This window comes from Hyperoodon ampullatus (genome assembly GCF_949752795.1).
Source record: "Hyperoodon ampullatus genome assembly, chromosome: 14".
NCBI lineage: Eukaryota > Metazoa > Chordata > Mammalia > Artiodactyla > Ziphiidae > Hyperoodon > Hyperoodon ampullatus.
The window spans coordinates 32010167-32023894 of NC_136927.1; the positions used below are offsets into that span (position 1 = coordinate 32010167).

Here is a 13728-nt window from a genome sequence, read left to right on the forward strand (position 1 = left end):
TGTCTCTGAGCACATACATGGGCTTATTCTGCACACTGTTCCCGAGCCCCAGGCTGGCGGGAGGTGGAGAGGGGGGATGATTGTACTGCTCCGTCCCTGGGGCCTCGTGGGCAAGCGGCCCGGCCCCGCTCTGGGCCACAGTTTCCTCGTTTGTCATGTGAGGCTTCTCATGACCCTGTGAGGCTGAGTGACCCTGTTCCTTCTGCCGCCCTCGCCCTGCTCTCCCCTATTCACCCCGCTCAGCCTTCAGTCTGGAAGGAGCATCACTTCCTCAGAGAAAGCCTTTCCTGCCCCACACTGGCCCTGGTTTCCTGGTTCTAAGCCAGGCCCCCAGTGCAGCTGCACATGAGCAGGACAGGCTCCAGGCTCTGTGGGTCCCAGGGCAGCAGGCAGATGTCAGGTCCCTCGTGCCAGAATTATTGAGTTTCAACATGAGGACAGCAGATCACCACATAGGTCGACTTCTGACCCTAAGGGACTGCCCAGAGCACACACCTAGGAGCTGGCCCTGCCTATGAGGGTCAGGCAGACACAGGGGTGGGTGGCGGTGTGAGTCAGGAGGGCCCTGAGTGCGGATCTGGGGCCCTGTGCCTGCCTTGGGGTGCACCGAGCAGCCCCGGCCCAGAGTAGCCCTGGGGGTGGGACTCTGCTGCTACCTCTCCTAGTTTTTCAGAGAAAATGGAATTTGTTTATTAATGAAGTCTTTCTTAAATAGTGGCAACTGATTCATATTTCAGAAAATTCCCATAAAGGCAAAATTAAGCATCCTGTCTGGAGGGTGGCATTGAGTGTGATGAATGGTTATATGCTGACCTGTGTAGTCACTGGATTTACTGGTGTCTCCCCCACTGACCCCGTGACCTCCACCAGGGCCACAGCAGTGACCCTGTGTGCTTATGGTCTGTCCCGGGTCCCAGCACCATACTCGGCACGGTGCAGGTGCTGAGATTTCATTCATTCCTGGGAACACACTGTAGGAAGTTTCGTGGACCTGCCTTCCCCACTTCACAATAATACTGTCACGAGCATCTCCCATTATTAAACGTGATCACACGTGTAAAGCCTGAGGCACCACTTGCGCTCACTCTGGGTGGTGATGATTGATGGTTACGTGTTCTCCGGGTCGTCCATCTCCGGGCGGGTGAGGAAAGCATAGCTGAGCACACCTGTCTGTCCGTCTTCCCAGGACGCCAAGTTTGTGGAGGAACGCAGGAAGCAGCTCCAGAACTACCTGCGCAACGTCATGAACAAAGTCATCCAGGTGGTCCCGGAGTTTGCCGCCAGCCCCCAGAAAGAGACCCTGGTCCAGCTGATGCCCTTCTTTATGTGAGTACCAGCCACATTCACGTGCTCCGCCCCACACCTCCTCCCTTCTCTCTCCTGCGGTTGCATGTGTCTGCGTCCTGGACACCCCAGGACCCGGCTGTGCCCCAGAGCCTGCAAGGTGCTGATGGGGAGACTTGGGTCAAGGCGTCTGGGAGTTTAAAGGGCTCACGAGAGAATGAGCCCGCAAGTGAGCATTGTTGATTTGAGGCTCACGAAAAACGCAGGGCTCTGTGGTTTTATACTGTGGTACATTTTGATCAAAGGAAAGCTTGCAGCTCACGGGTGTTCCAGAGCCAAAGTGGTCTCTGTCAGGCTTTCTTCAGCATGTGGGCAGTGAACTCAAGGAAACTTCTCGCAGACTCCCACTGCTGCAGACTTAGATTACTTTCATATTAATATGACCTAAGTATGAACCAACTTAAAACTAGGTATAAATTCCTTGTTCTTATATGTCTTATAAAAGTAAAAAAAAAAAAGAAAATTAAAGAAGTTTACATGTTAAGCACTTAACAAAATCATTGCAATTCAGAATCAGCAGTTAACAGAGCGAATGCTACTTTTTCTGAAACCAAATCTTTGCTCACGACGGTGTGCAGCAGCTTCTCCTGAGCTCGCCGCGTGCCGTGTACCGCCCCAGTGGTCCGCGTGCTGACCACACCTCCCCCGCCATGACTCTCCTTGGGTCACGTCGCTGGGAAACATGTGTTTGGGCCTCACCTTGGGGGCAGGTGGGCCTCTCTGGTGTCACTACTTTATCAATGATCAGTCCCCTCTGTTCTCATAAGTCTCTCATCACACCGTGCCATTTACACCCTTGGGTTCAGGGAACCCAAGTGATGAAGCATCCTTAGTTTTTATAAAGTCTTCAGATGCCAGAGAATATAATTACACTCGACCCTTGAACAATACAGGGGTTAGAGGTGCCAACCCCCCCAGGTAGTCGAAAATCTGTGTATAACTTTTGACTCCCTCAAAACTTAAATACTTAGAGCCAACTGCTGACCTTACCAATGACATAAGCAGTCACTTAACATATATTTTGTATGTTGTTTGTATCTCTACATTGTATTTTATGCATTCGTGACATACCTAGCTTTTGCTTAATTTTTTCAATATTTCTAGGCTATGCAGTTTATCTGCGAGTTTTTTCAAATTGTTGCAAATCTCCAAAAATTTTTCCAATATATTTATTGAAAACTATCTGTGTGTAAGTGGACCTGTGTAACTCATACCCATGTTGTCCAACGGTCAACTGTATATTATTTCTAAAACGTTATCATCATAGTGGAAATGATAGATATAAGAATCCATATAGCTAACCTGTGGGCCTCTGAAAGTGGGTTGGGACTTGTCACTTGAAAAACACTGATTTGCTGGGATGAAGCAAGAGTCTCCTTTCCCCACAGCTCTTTAAAGTGGTGTGCTGAGGGTTTGGGGATCTGTTTTGTCCTAACGGTGATGCTATGACTCAAGCCGGGGCTTATTTCTGTGTCTGTCTGTGGGGGGAAGGGTGTGCCTTTGGCATCACACTTGCCAGAATTTCCAGGTTGAACTTCCAACCAGACAGACATCGGCATGGCTGCCCCTCTTACCTGCTTAGGGCTTTGAAATTGCAGCCAAGCCACTTGCTTATGTCTTTCTAATTGTTTCAGGGCCTTTAAGAGAAGATACAATTGTACGGTGCTGTCTGTGATAAAAAGATGCCTTTCCCCCCCCCAGACAGAATATACCATATGGAAAACTGAATTTTTCTTTTACTCAGTTATTTGTGATGCTAGGGCCTTGATCTTGCTGTTTTGAAAATGCCACTATAGTTCATGAGAGGAGGTCCCCTTTTCATCTTTTAAAGGCAGCCCCCTGGCCTGTGATGAGTGTTGGAAATCAACCTCTCACTGAGTCAGGTGTGTTTGGGCCAAATTTCCTGATGAAAATTGAATCCGAGAGGTAGTCCTGAGACCCCAGCGCTAAGAAAGGTTGCCCACTTCACGCGTGAGAAGACAAGGCTGCCTCGTACGGGAGAGCTGGTGCCCCTACTGCCAGGGCAGGTGGTCCGGGCAGCTCTGGTGGAGAGTGCACCAAACATCAGCCTGCCGAATTGTGACAATTGCACTTTAACTCAAGTGTCTCGGCGTGTTGTGCAGTCCCAGCCACTCTGGTTGCCACTGATGAGAGCTGAGAGAGAAAGCTTTGTGCCTAATTAGCAGAGGGAATGTGAGGTTCAATTTCATGGGCTTTAAAAAGCCCAAAGCATTTTGGTAGGAGATTGTGGCAAGGGGCACAATATTGACACGAGACTCCGGACCCAACATCGGTCTCGACCCCAGCTGAAATTAAACAGCTTGCCCTTCGGCTTTCCTTGCAGTTCCACAGTTAGCTGCCCTCTCCTCCTCTGTCTTTTTTGAGTGAGATGGGATTACAGGTTGGAGCTTGCAGATTGTTTCATTTGGGGGTGATGGAAGGTGAGCTGCAGCCCAGTTTGTCCATGCTGGTGAGCCTCCATGTGATAATTTCCTGTCTGTGCGGCCCCAGAAAACAGCAGGTCTGGTATCTCAGCTCAGAATCTCACCCTGAGAGATTCCTATTTAAAAAAACATCTCTCTCAGGCTTCCCTAGTGGCGCAGTGGTTGAGAGTCGCCTGCCAATGCAGGGGACACGGGTTCGTGCCCCGGTCCGGGAGGATCCCACATGCCGCGGAGTGACTGGGCCCGTGAGCCATGGCCGCTGAGCCTGCGTGTCCGGAGCCTGTGCTCCACAACAGGAGAGGCCACAACAGTGAGAGGCCTGTGTACTGCAAAAAAAAAAAAAAAAAAAAAAATCTCTCTCAACTAAGGAAATAAACTCCCCAAAGTGTGATTATTATAATCTTGACAGATTTCCTCAGGTCTTTCAAATGCTGATTCAGGGCCCTGAGGATCCCTTTCAGCTACTGAACATGAGTGGACTTGTTGACTAAGGATGGCCTTGCCCTGCTTCCTCCCCTCGCTTATTGAGCATTTACTATAAGCTCTGGCTGTAGGTTTCACCTCATCCAGTCTTCCTGAGAGCCTGTTAATTAGGTGGACACCATATCTTCATTTTATTACATGGAGTCTTACAGAGTTGCCAATGAAAGGGCAATTTCATAAGGTTCCACCAAACACTGACAAGGAAAATGAGGCCAGAGAGGTTACCTTGTGACCCCATGGTTACCTACCAGCACATGGGGGGCCCAGGCTGTTTGGTGCCAGAGCCCATGGCTTGAGGACATGGGTGACAAACCCGCAGCCTGTGGATGGAGCCTGACCCTCCAACCTCTTTTATTTGACTGTTCCAGTGGGGTTTTGTTATTTGTTGTTGTTTTTTTTTCTTTTTTTAGTATCTATTTTATATATAGTAGTGTGTATCTGTTAATCATGGACTCCTAACTTATCCCCTGCTTCACCTTTCCCCTTTGGTAACCATAAGTTTGTTTTCTAAGTCTGTGAGTCTGTTTCTGTTTTGTAACTAAGTTCATTTGTATCATTTTTTCAGATTCTGCATGCAAGTGATATCATATGATATTTGTCTTTTGCTGTCTGACTTACTTCACTTCGTAGGGAAATCTCTAGGTCCATGTTATTACTTTTTCTTAAAGTGTTGCCAACATCAAAAAATTAGAAGGTATCATATTTTTTAAAAAATCATATCAGGCTTCTCTGGAAAACTCAGAATTGGTCACACCCTATTATGGACTGAATGTTTGTGCCCCCCAAATTCATATGTTGAAGTCCTAATCTGCAGTGTGGTGGCATTTGGAGATGGGGCCTTTGGGAGGTGATTAGGGTTAGATGAGGTTATAAGGGTGGGGCCCCGTGATGGGATTAGTGCCCGTAGAAGAAGAGGAAGAGACACCAGAGTTCTCTCCTCTGCCACATGAGGTCACAGTGAAAAAGCAGCCATCTGCAAGCCAAGAGGAGAGCCTTCACCCAGAACTGAATCTGCTGGCACCTGGATCATGGACTTCCCAGCCTCCAGAACTGTGAGAAATAACTGTCACAGTTATTTCTGCTGCTGAAGCCACCCGGTCCGTGGTATTTTGTTATGGCAGCCAGAGCAGACACATACCCACCTGCATTCCCACTGGACCACACTTGGCTACAGTCAGACAGTGCTGCCCTCTCCCCACTGAGCCCACCACTCTGCTGCCTCCTGGATACTGAGCCGAGCCTTCCCTGCCATTTGCCGTTAGTGTTTGGCTGTTTTTCTCCCATAGTCACTTGTATTACCTGCCTGGCCCCAGGAGACACTTGAGTTTGTGGTGCTGGCTCTTACCTGCTGCTCAGCAATATAGGCTTTGACTGTGAGGCACCCATGATGCATTGCTCACACTCTGTGCTCCAAAGTGTGTTCAACAAGCTCATCCACTGCTGAGCGTCAATCAAGGTGGTGCCTTTCCCATATGGGGCGGGAGACGGAAGGTGTACAGGGGATTAAACCTAGTGGGTAGAATTTGCTCATTTTTCTTCACCAAAACCCTTAAAACCTTCAGGCTCATGCAGCCTGGAGTCCAGTATTCCATGGCACCTGCTTTTACACACACTTTTCCATTTCCTCTTTCCTTTTTAGTGTGTCAGTATTTCACTGTGTTCTGCAAGGGGCAGCATGACTTCCAAGGATTCTGCCATCTGCACAAATCTGAGAGTTGAAGAATCAGCAGGTTCAATTTTTTTCTCCAGATCTCTCTGCCACCCATTGCCTTCCTTGCTAATGCCAGCAGCAGTCTGAATTAGAAAGTAGGACAGTAGGAAGTGGGCCATTTCTTTTCCATTTTGAACCCTGTGTATGTCTGGCCCACGTGGGGACCAGAACCTGCCCCCAAACTAGTGAGCAGACAACACCCCCTAATGCCCTCTTCCTTTGGGGGCCCCGTGTTGTTTGCACCCTCCTGGCATGTTGGAGGGAAAGGCGAACCCCAAGATGTGACACATGGCAGATGTAAGCAGTTACTTAGGGAAATGTCAGGTGCTCCTTTGAAGGTGCATTATCGAAGGGAGACCAGGATTCCAAGAATTCATTCTGCGGAACTGGACTGCAGATCGGTGAAGACTTAAGTGATTTGTGGTGCTGTCATTTAGCACGTTATTAAAACGTTGTTCTGCAGAGTCATTCATCCTTGGGAAATGCATCGTGTTCTGCCGTTCCGTGAGGGGAGAGGAAAAGTTCCGGGGGTGGAAGCCAGAGTAATGTAGGTCACAGCACAAATTCTCCACCGGATTCTCAGCAGAAAACACAGTCGATGTTTTCCCCACTCCCCACCCCCATCTGCTGCCATATTTACTCTCAAAGCTGTTAAATATATTTTTGCTGAAATAGGAGCTGCCATGTTCTCCCAGCGAGTGGGGCTTTGGCGTGGGGTTGAGACGCTTCAGCCTGGGTAACACCAGGATCACGTGGACCCCAGCGGGCACTCTGCTTTGCCAGGGACACTCACAGGAGTCACATGGTTCCTTCCTAGCACCCTAGACTCACATTGCTTTTGTGGCTGATCCACACCTTCAGGTTCCAAAATAGTCTGCCGTGTCCAGCGGCCAGAAAGGGGTGCAGATCCTGTTCCAAAAAATCTCAGTTGTGTGGCCAGACTGGCAGACTGGTTAGGTGTGGGCTGTGTTTTAAAATAAAACACCAATGTGAGTGACTGTTGATGGGAGGAGTGTGCCCCAGCTGGCGCCTCACCCGCCGCTCCCTCTCATGTTGCCCCTGGACCTGCTTCGCTGACGTACCTCAGCTTCCTGGCCCTCGAAGGCAAATGAGTCTGAGACCCCTGGTGTCCAAATGGAATGCGTGGGGGTTTGGGAGTCAGTGCTGTTGCACACTACCTCTGCCACGAAGGAGGAGGGTGATCTCGGGCAAGGATCCAGCCTTTCTGAGTCTTAGTTTCCTTATGTGTAAAATGGGAAGATAAGTATTTGACATCACTGTTCTGCTGGGATGTTAGGTGAGGATTCTGTGTGACAGCGGGACACAGCAGCTTCTCTGTGTCAGTGGCCGTTGATAACGAGACTCGTGAGAAAGACCAGGAGAGAAGCCCCACAAAAACCCTACAGACATTTCTCCATCTGTCTCTCCATCCATCCATCCATCCATCCATCCATCCATCCATCTATCCATCCATCCATCCGTGTCTACAGGTGAAAAACTGGCATGCCAGGAAATTTAAGTGGGTTGCTTAAGGTCCTTGTGAGAGTAAGTGGCAGGCTAGGGCAAGAGTCCACTGTGCTTCCCTGAGATACAGGGCACATAGTAGGTGCTCATGAAATGCTGACTTATAACATGAATTATTCTGAAAGTCAGTCTTTCCCTTCCTCCTTCCCCTGTGGGGATCTCTCATCTAGATGGAGTGACTCAGGGCCTGCCCCAGGGAAACTGGGTGCGACAGCTAGGCTCTGGCTTTTCTGGGAGCCCAAGAGCTCAGCCGGGCCTAGATGGCAGCGCTCCCCTCTAGGGGCCAGGCCTCCCCTGCAGGAGGATGCCCACTCCTCAGAAGCTCGTTACCCGGAGGCCCCTCCCCAGGGAGACCTGCCACCTTGTCGCCTGGAGAAATGATATGTAAAATGGCACTTAATCACCACCGTCTGCTGGCCTGGCTATTTCAGGGGCCGTGTTAAGGGATGCAGAGAAAGTGCAGTCCCCAGGGTACTGGTCCTCCACGTCCTCAGGGCTCCCACCCACAGAGATCAGAATGAATCACTCTTTCTGAAAATGACCAGGGCGACAGCTACTCTTCTCTGATACGGAGATGGCCTCCCTACCCACTATGCATCCCACCAGTCACAGTAATTATATTCTACTCCTGCCATTTCTTTTCTGTTTGGTGGTGAAATGGGGAGAGATCAGCTCTACAAAGAGGAGGGAGAGGAGGACGATCATGCAGCTTTTACAAGTCTCGGAAAAAGTCGGGGAGCCTGGAACATCTCCAGGGCAGAAACGCTGCTGAGCGGATACATGGAAAACCTCTGTCAAAGGGGCTTGTGTTCAGCAAACACCTCTTTCATCCAGTCAGTGTTTATTGAGCACCTACTAAGGACTCAACAAGCACTGGGGATGTAACAGAGAACAAAACAGAAAAAAGAGGATAAACCACCTTTATGGAGTTGGGGAAATGGAAAATAAACATATAATACACTGCTAAACAAGAAGGTCTTTGCAGAAAAGTAATGCATAGTTAGAGGTTAGAGAGTCACAGTCGCATGGGCAGTGTTTCCACCAAATGGTCGGGAAAGACGTCTCTGAGGGAAGACCTTGTGAATTTCTGGGGGAAGGGTGTTCAGAGAGAGGGAACAGTAAGTGCAAAGGCCCTGAAGCAGGAGCAAGCTTGGTGTGTCAGATAAGGCCAGTTTGGCCAGAACAGAGAGAACAGGGGAATGAGGCTGGAAACGTCACCAGGGCCGTATCACATAGGGCCTCGGAGGCTGTAACAGTGACTTTGGGATTTACTCCAAACTGAAGGGTTTGGAGCAGAAATGTGGCATAACCTGGTTTATGTTTTTAAAACCACACTCTGGATATGGGGGTAGAGAATGGAATCGGGGGGACCGCGTGGGGAGGCTTTTGTAGGGCCCAGCAGGAGAAGGGTGGTGGCTTGGCCAGGGTGATTGGACCCTGGACATATTTGAGGACTGGCTGTCGGGAGTGAGAGAAGATAATTATGACACACCCGGGGTCCTGACAGACCAGGCAGATATAGAGATGCACCAAGTTATTCCATACAGACAGCCCTGTATTCAAGTCAACAAATGTCTCCTGAGCACCTACTCCGTGTAGGCCCCTGGGGTAGTGGGGAGGTTGGTGGGGGTATTATTACACATATGACTAAGGTCTGTACATATGACTAAGACAGCGCCCCAGCCCTCAGGGTCAGCAGGTGTGTGGGTCGTGTTATTATTCCATGGCAGCATTTCTTTCCCTCATTCCTGTTTTCATTCACTAGGAATTTGCAGAGTGCCTAGACAGGTGTCATACTGCCCTGTTTGTAGCCCAGCTCTGCTATGGACTAGCTGTGTGACCTCAAGCAACTAACTTAAGCCCTCCCATGCCTCAGAGTCTTCCTCTGTACAGTGGAGATGTTGCCAGCATCCCTTCCTGGGGCTGCCGAGAGGGTTCCACGAGCGCGTGCATGTCAAGCTTGTAGAATAGCGCCTCGCATATAGTAAGCTCTGTATGTGTGTAACTATTTTCTACCAGCAGAAAGGGAGCACGGGAAAAGGAGAGTCTGGGGAGCAGACGTTTTGGAGGAAGTGATAAAATCATGGTATTAAAAAAAAAAAACCTGAAATGCAACAGAAAGATATAAGAAGGAGAAGTAAACATCACACCCCACTCTGCTGTGCATCGTGCCCCCCACCCCTGTGATCGCTGTCAAGTTTCTTATGTAACTTTGCAGAAATCGTCAATACTTATGTAAGCCAAAGCCAGGCTCTACTCAGCCCTCTGTAGTTTGCCTTTTTAATTTAATAAAGCTGGCTCATTCCCTTCGAAAGCTACAGAGTACTCGCTGCAGTGGCTGTTTCATAATTTATTTCACCATCTCTCCATCTGAACACTTAGGAGGTTTCCAGATTTTTCTCCCTCAAACAGTATTGCCAGGGATGTTTCAAATAGATGCACTAGATGTACAGTTTGGCAGGTAGGTCTGTAGAGTTTATTTTTAGAAGCGGTTCTGGCTCAGGGGGCAGGTGCATGTTTAAATTTTGACAGATATCACTAACCCCTACCCTCTCGTACCAGTTTGATACTCATCACCATTTTGTTAGGCATGAAGGGGGAGATGTTCTGTCCAGAACAGCTGCAAAGCTCGGGGGGCCTCTGTCCTCCACTGGCGGAGAGCAAGCGCCGCCCTTGTGGCCAGGACGCCCTGGAAAAGCAGGGCTGGGAGCTGGGGGTGGAAGGTCTTGGAAACCAATACCATCTTGGTCTCCGGGAAGGGAGCCCTCGCAGGTCTCTGAGCTCAGGTCCGTGCTTTAGGAGGATCCCACTGGCAGCTGGGAGCGGGGGACTGAGAGTGGTGGGGAGATGGGGCAGGGTGCTTTCATAAGAGTCGAGAGAAAGGGTGGGAGGGCCTGAACCAGACGATGCCAAGATTTTGAGGCTAAATATCTGGGCAAAGGGGACAGAGGGGAAACTGGTTTGGGAGCAGGCGAGGTGAACATGAGGTGTTGGATTTAGAAACCGCTCTCTGGGGGGTCCTGAAGGCAGGAGAGAGAGGTGAGCGTCTCCTAGGCTTGCAGCCTGTGGCTTGGCATCAGGCGTGAATCCTGACTGCGTTTCTCAGGAAACTTAAGTTTTTCCAGGTCTCAAGAAAAATCAGTCAGAAAAAGTATTGTCATTCTCCTGTGAAAATTAAAGTGTAACAATCCCTGGTTTGAAGGAATCCACGCTGATGAGGTAAAAGCAAGAGCAGGAAGTGTCACACATGGAGTTGAAGGCAAAGGTCAGTGGTTCCAGGAACCAGGACAGGAGCTCGTAGGAGGGGAACAGTCATGATCTGCTTACTTAGCCTTGCCTTTAGCTGATGCCATGTCATACGTATTGTGTTCACGGCTCTGTCTGCTGCAAACAATGAAACATTCTTGCAAATAAAATAAATACTAATAAGTTTATGTACATAGTATACTGCTGTGAGTGGCATTCCAAGAAATATGTTTTGGAAGCACAAAAAGTCCTTAAATCGGCAATTTCAACGCAGGAGATTCGCACGTTGCATTATTATCCGAACATGACCCAATAAGTGTTCGCTAGCATTTCCCAGCATTTGAATATTTGCTCTAGGCTACGATTCTTTGTGAAATACCACTGAACTTAATATTTCTTATTTATTAAGCAGATCATGTTAGAGTTCCACAATAATGAATAAATAGTATGAAGAATGTTGGGACTATTTTAAGAATAACTTATGATCTGGGGAATTTCCGAGAAAACACCCAGGAATTCTGACTTCTGCTCTCCAATCCCAAAGAGTCACGGCCTTCAGGATTTTGGAAACACTCCTTGGGAGACAGTTTCCTAATATGACCTGGGGAATGGGTGTCACAGGTGGGGAAGGGCTCTCGGAGAAACAGGAGGAGGTGACAGGGTGGAAGCTGGGACAGAGTAGGCCAGGAGCCAGCACAGCAGAGGGGCGGGGAGGCGGAAACTTGGAGAAAGCTGGGTCAGGGTGGCGAGGGGAGAGAACGTTTCCCAAAGAAGGCTTCCTCTGCGTGAAAGAGCTGCCGAATTAACACCTAGTCCCAGAGCAGTAAGAATAGCAAGCTGTCCTCCTTCCCCGCTGCCAAGTTGGCTGAGGAGCATGGAGCAGGTGGCGCAGCACAACTGTGGTGGCATCCCTGCCACCGAGAACAAGTCATCGAGGGCGGCAGGGGGAAGCGCCTGCTCGAGCCTCAGCTGCCTGTCGGGCCTCCTGGTGGGGGGCGGGTCAGCTCCACAGCCCTGCTTAGAAATGTGTGCCTTCCACAGGCAGGCCTCGCCCTGCAGGGACCCACTGGGGACCTGGCAGCTGTCCGAGGTCCTGAAGGACCGTTGGCCTTGTCTCGCAGGATGGGGCAGTTTACTCTGATGTGGAGCACTTTGCACAGGTCAAAGCTTCCACCTGGGGAGTCAGCTCTGGTGACTTCGGGGCTGGTACCTGGCCCCCCTTTCAGGAACCATGACACTTTAGGGGTCCTGGAATAACTCACATCAGATAGAGGTCAGCTGGGATTACAGATTCTCTGACTCCTTTTTTGATGTGTTGGTGCTTTGTTTGCGTTCTATGGGGGCAAAGCACTGATGTCTCACCCCCAGCTCAGAGGGGGACCATGAACAGACTTGGATAAATTGCACAAGTCTTTTTTTCCATTTCAGCCTTTGTCATTGTCTCTTAGCTTCCACCTCTTACCTGCATTATTAATCAGGTGATTATTGGGAAAGGAGGCACCTCACCACCAGGACTGGCACCCTAAATGGGACAGATAGGCCCCGGTGGGAGGCTGCCTTCTGACTTATTTCTGTGATCTTTCAGCATCTTGCTTATCTGGGTTTGGCACCTTCCCAGCATCCAGGGTCAACAGAGCAGACAAGTACCCCAAATGTATCCCTCTTGACTGGAGGACCATGGCAAACTCAGATGGCTATAGGGTCCAGGCAGGTCATGTAAGTGAATAAAGCCAGTGAGCTGTGACAATAGGGAGGGGTGTGGAGTGGAGCTCAGAGACCCCATCTAAGAGTCGACCACTACTCAGCCTAGTTGATTATCATCACGTGAGACTGCAGGTTGCCAATCTGTGAATTTTCCAAGAGATGGCAGAAACCCATCTCTTGATACAAAATCTGACTTTTAAATTAGTTGGCAACTAGTTTGTCTGTGGGCCAAACACAACAGCTGTGGGCTGCATGTGGCCCACTGGATATCACACGCCTTCTAGAGCCCAAAGGGCCTGCATTAGATGAATCTGTTTAACACCTGAAGAAATGCAGGGCAGAAGCAGGCAGTAATCCACTCAGTTCCAGAGGACAATGATGACAAGATATCTGCCAGGGTAGCTCTGACCCCAGGCACTCAGGACTGAGGTTCTGACCGAGGCCTGATAAGTGATGGCTCCACCAGAACAGGCCACGGGCAGGAGACGCCAGCTCAGCATCCAAGTGCATGCAGCCCATCTGTCCTGCCCTCTCCCTCTGTATGGAAGGTACCGTGTTCCCAGAGAGAGGCCCTTGACCAGCCAGATGTTCTGCTCCTCCGGGCCAAGTGCCCGCCTGAGTCTCCCACGTCTTCTCTAGGGTGGTTCTTTTGTTTCTTGTCATCTTTGTGTAACCATAGGCCGTGCTTATTTACCTGTAAAAAGAACGCAGCCAGTAAGTATGTGGTTTTCGTCTTAGTAAGAGGAACGTGGGTCCTTGGAGGACAGTTGTGTCTAGTCCAGGGAATTGGTCACAGGTTGTTAGGGTCGAAAAGGAAGTCTGATAATCTCACCTGTTAAGTTCAAGGAACAAATTCTGTTCTTGAGGACAGTTTACCTGCAGGGGTTTTGTGCAGAGCAACTGTTGGAGGACATTTTATTACGAGTTTGTTCGTGTTGCTCATCTTTCTCACTCACCGCTCCTGCCCTTCTAACCCCTGTTGGGTCTCCTGTGCCTCTGACTTCATGGTTCTCAACTAGGGGCATGATTACCTTCTCCCCCAGCCCCAGGGACAGTTGGCCATGAATGCAGACATTTTTGGTTATCACAACTGTGGGTGGCAGTGCGGCTAGAACCTAGTGGGTGGAGGCCAGGGATGCCGCTCAACATCCTACAGTGCGCAGGACAGCCCCCCACCACAGAAAGCCACCTGACCCAAAGGTCAGTCGTGCCAAGGTTGAGAAACCCTGATCCAGCCCCAGAAGCTGGTATATCATTGGATCTTGTAGAACC

The 13728-nt window shown here is 49.7% G+C and overlaps 1 protein-coding gene across 1 annotated transcript in view; it reads left to right on the forward strand.

Annotated features, from left to right (window-relative positions):
* Positions 1–13728, forward strand: part of SNX29 (sorting nexin 29) — a gene marked incomplete at both ends in the record, with an annotated part of 539882 nt that overhangs the window by 477777 nt on the left and 48377 nt on the right. Inside the window, 1 exon segment of the mRNA XM_079720019.1 lies at positions 1187–1326. Within this exon segment, the coding sequence (XP_079576145.1) occupies positions 1187–1326 (140 nt within the window).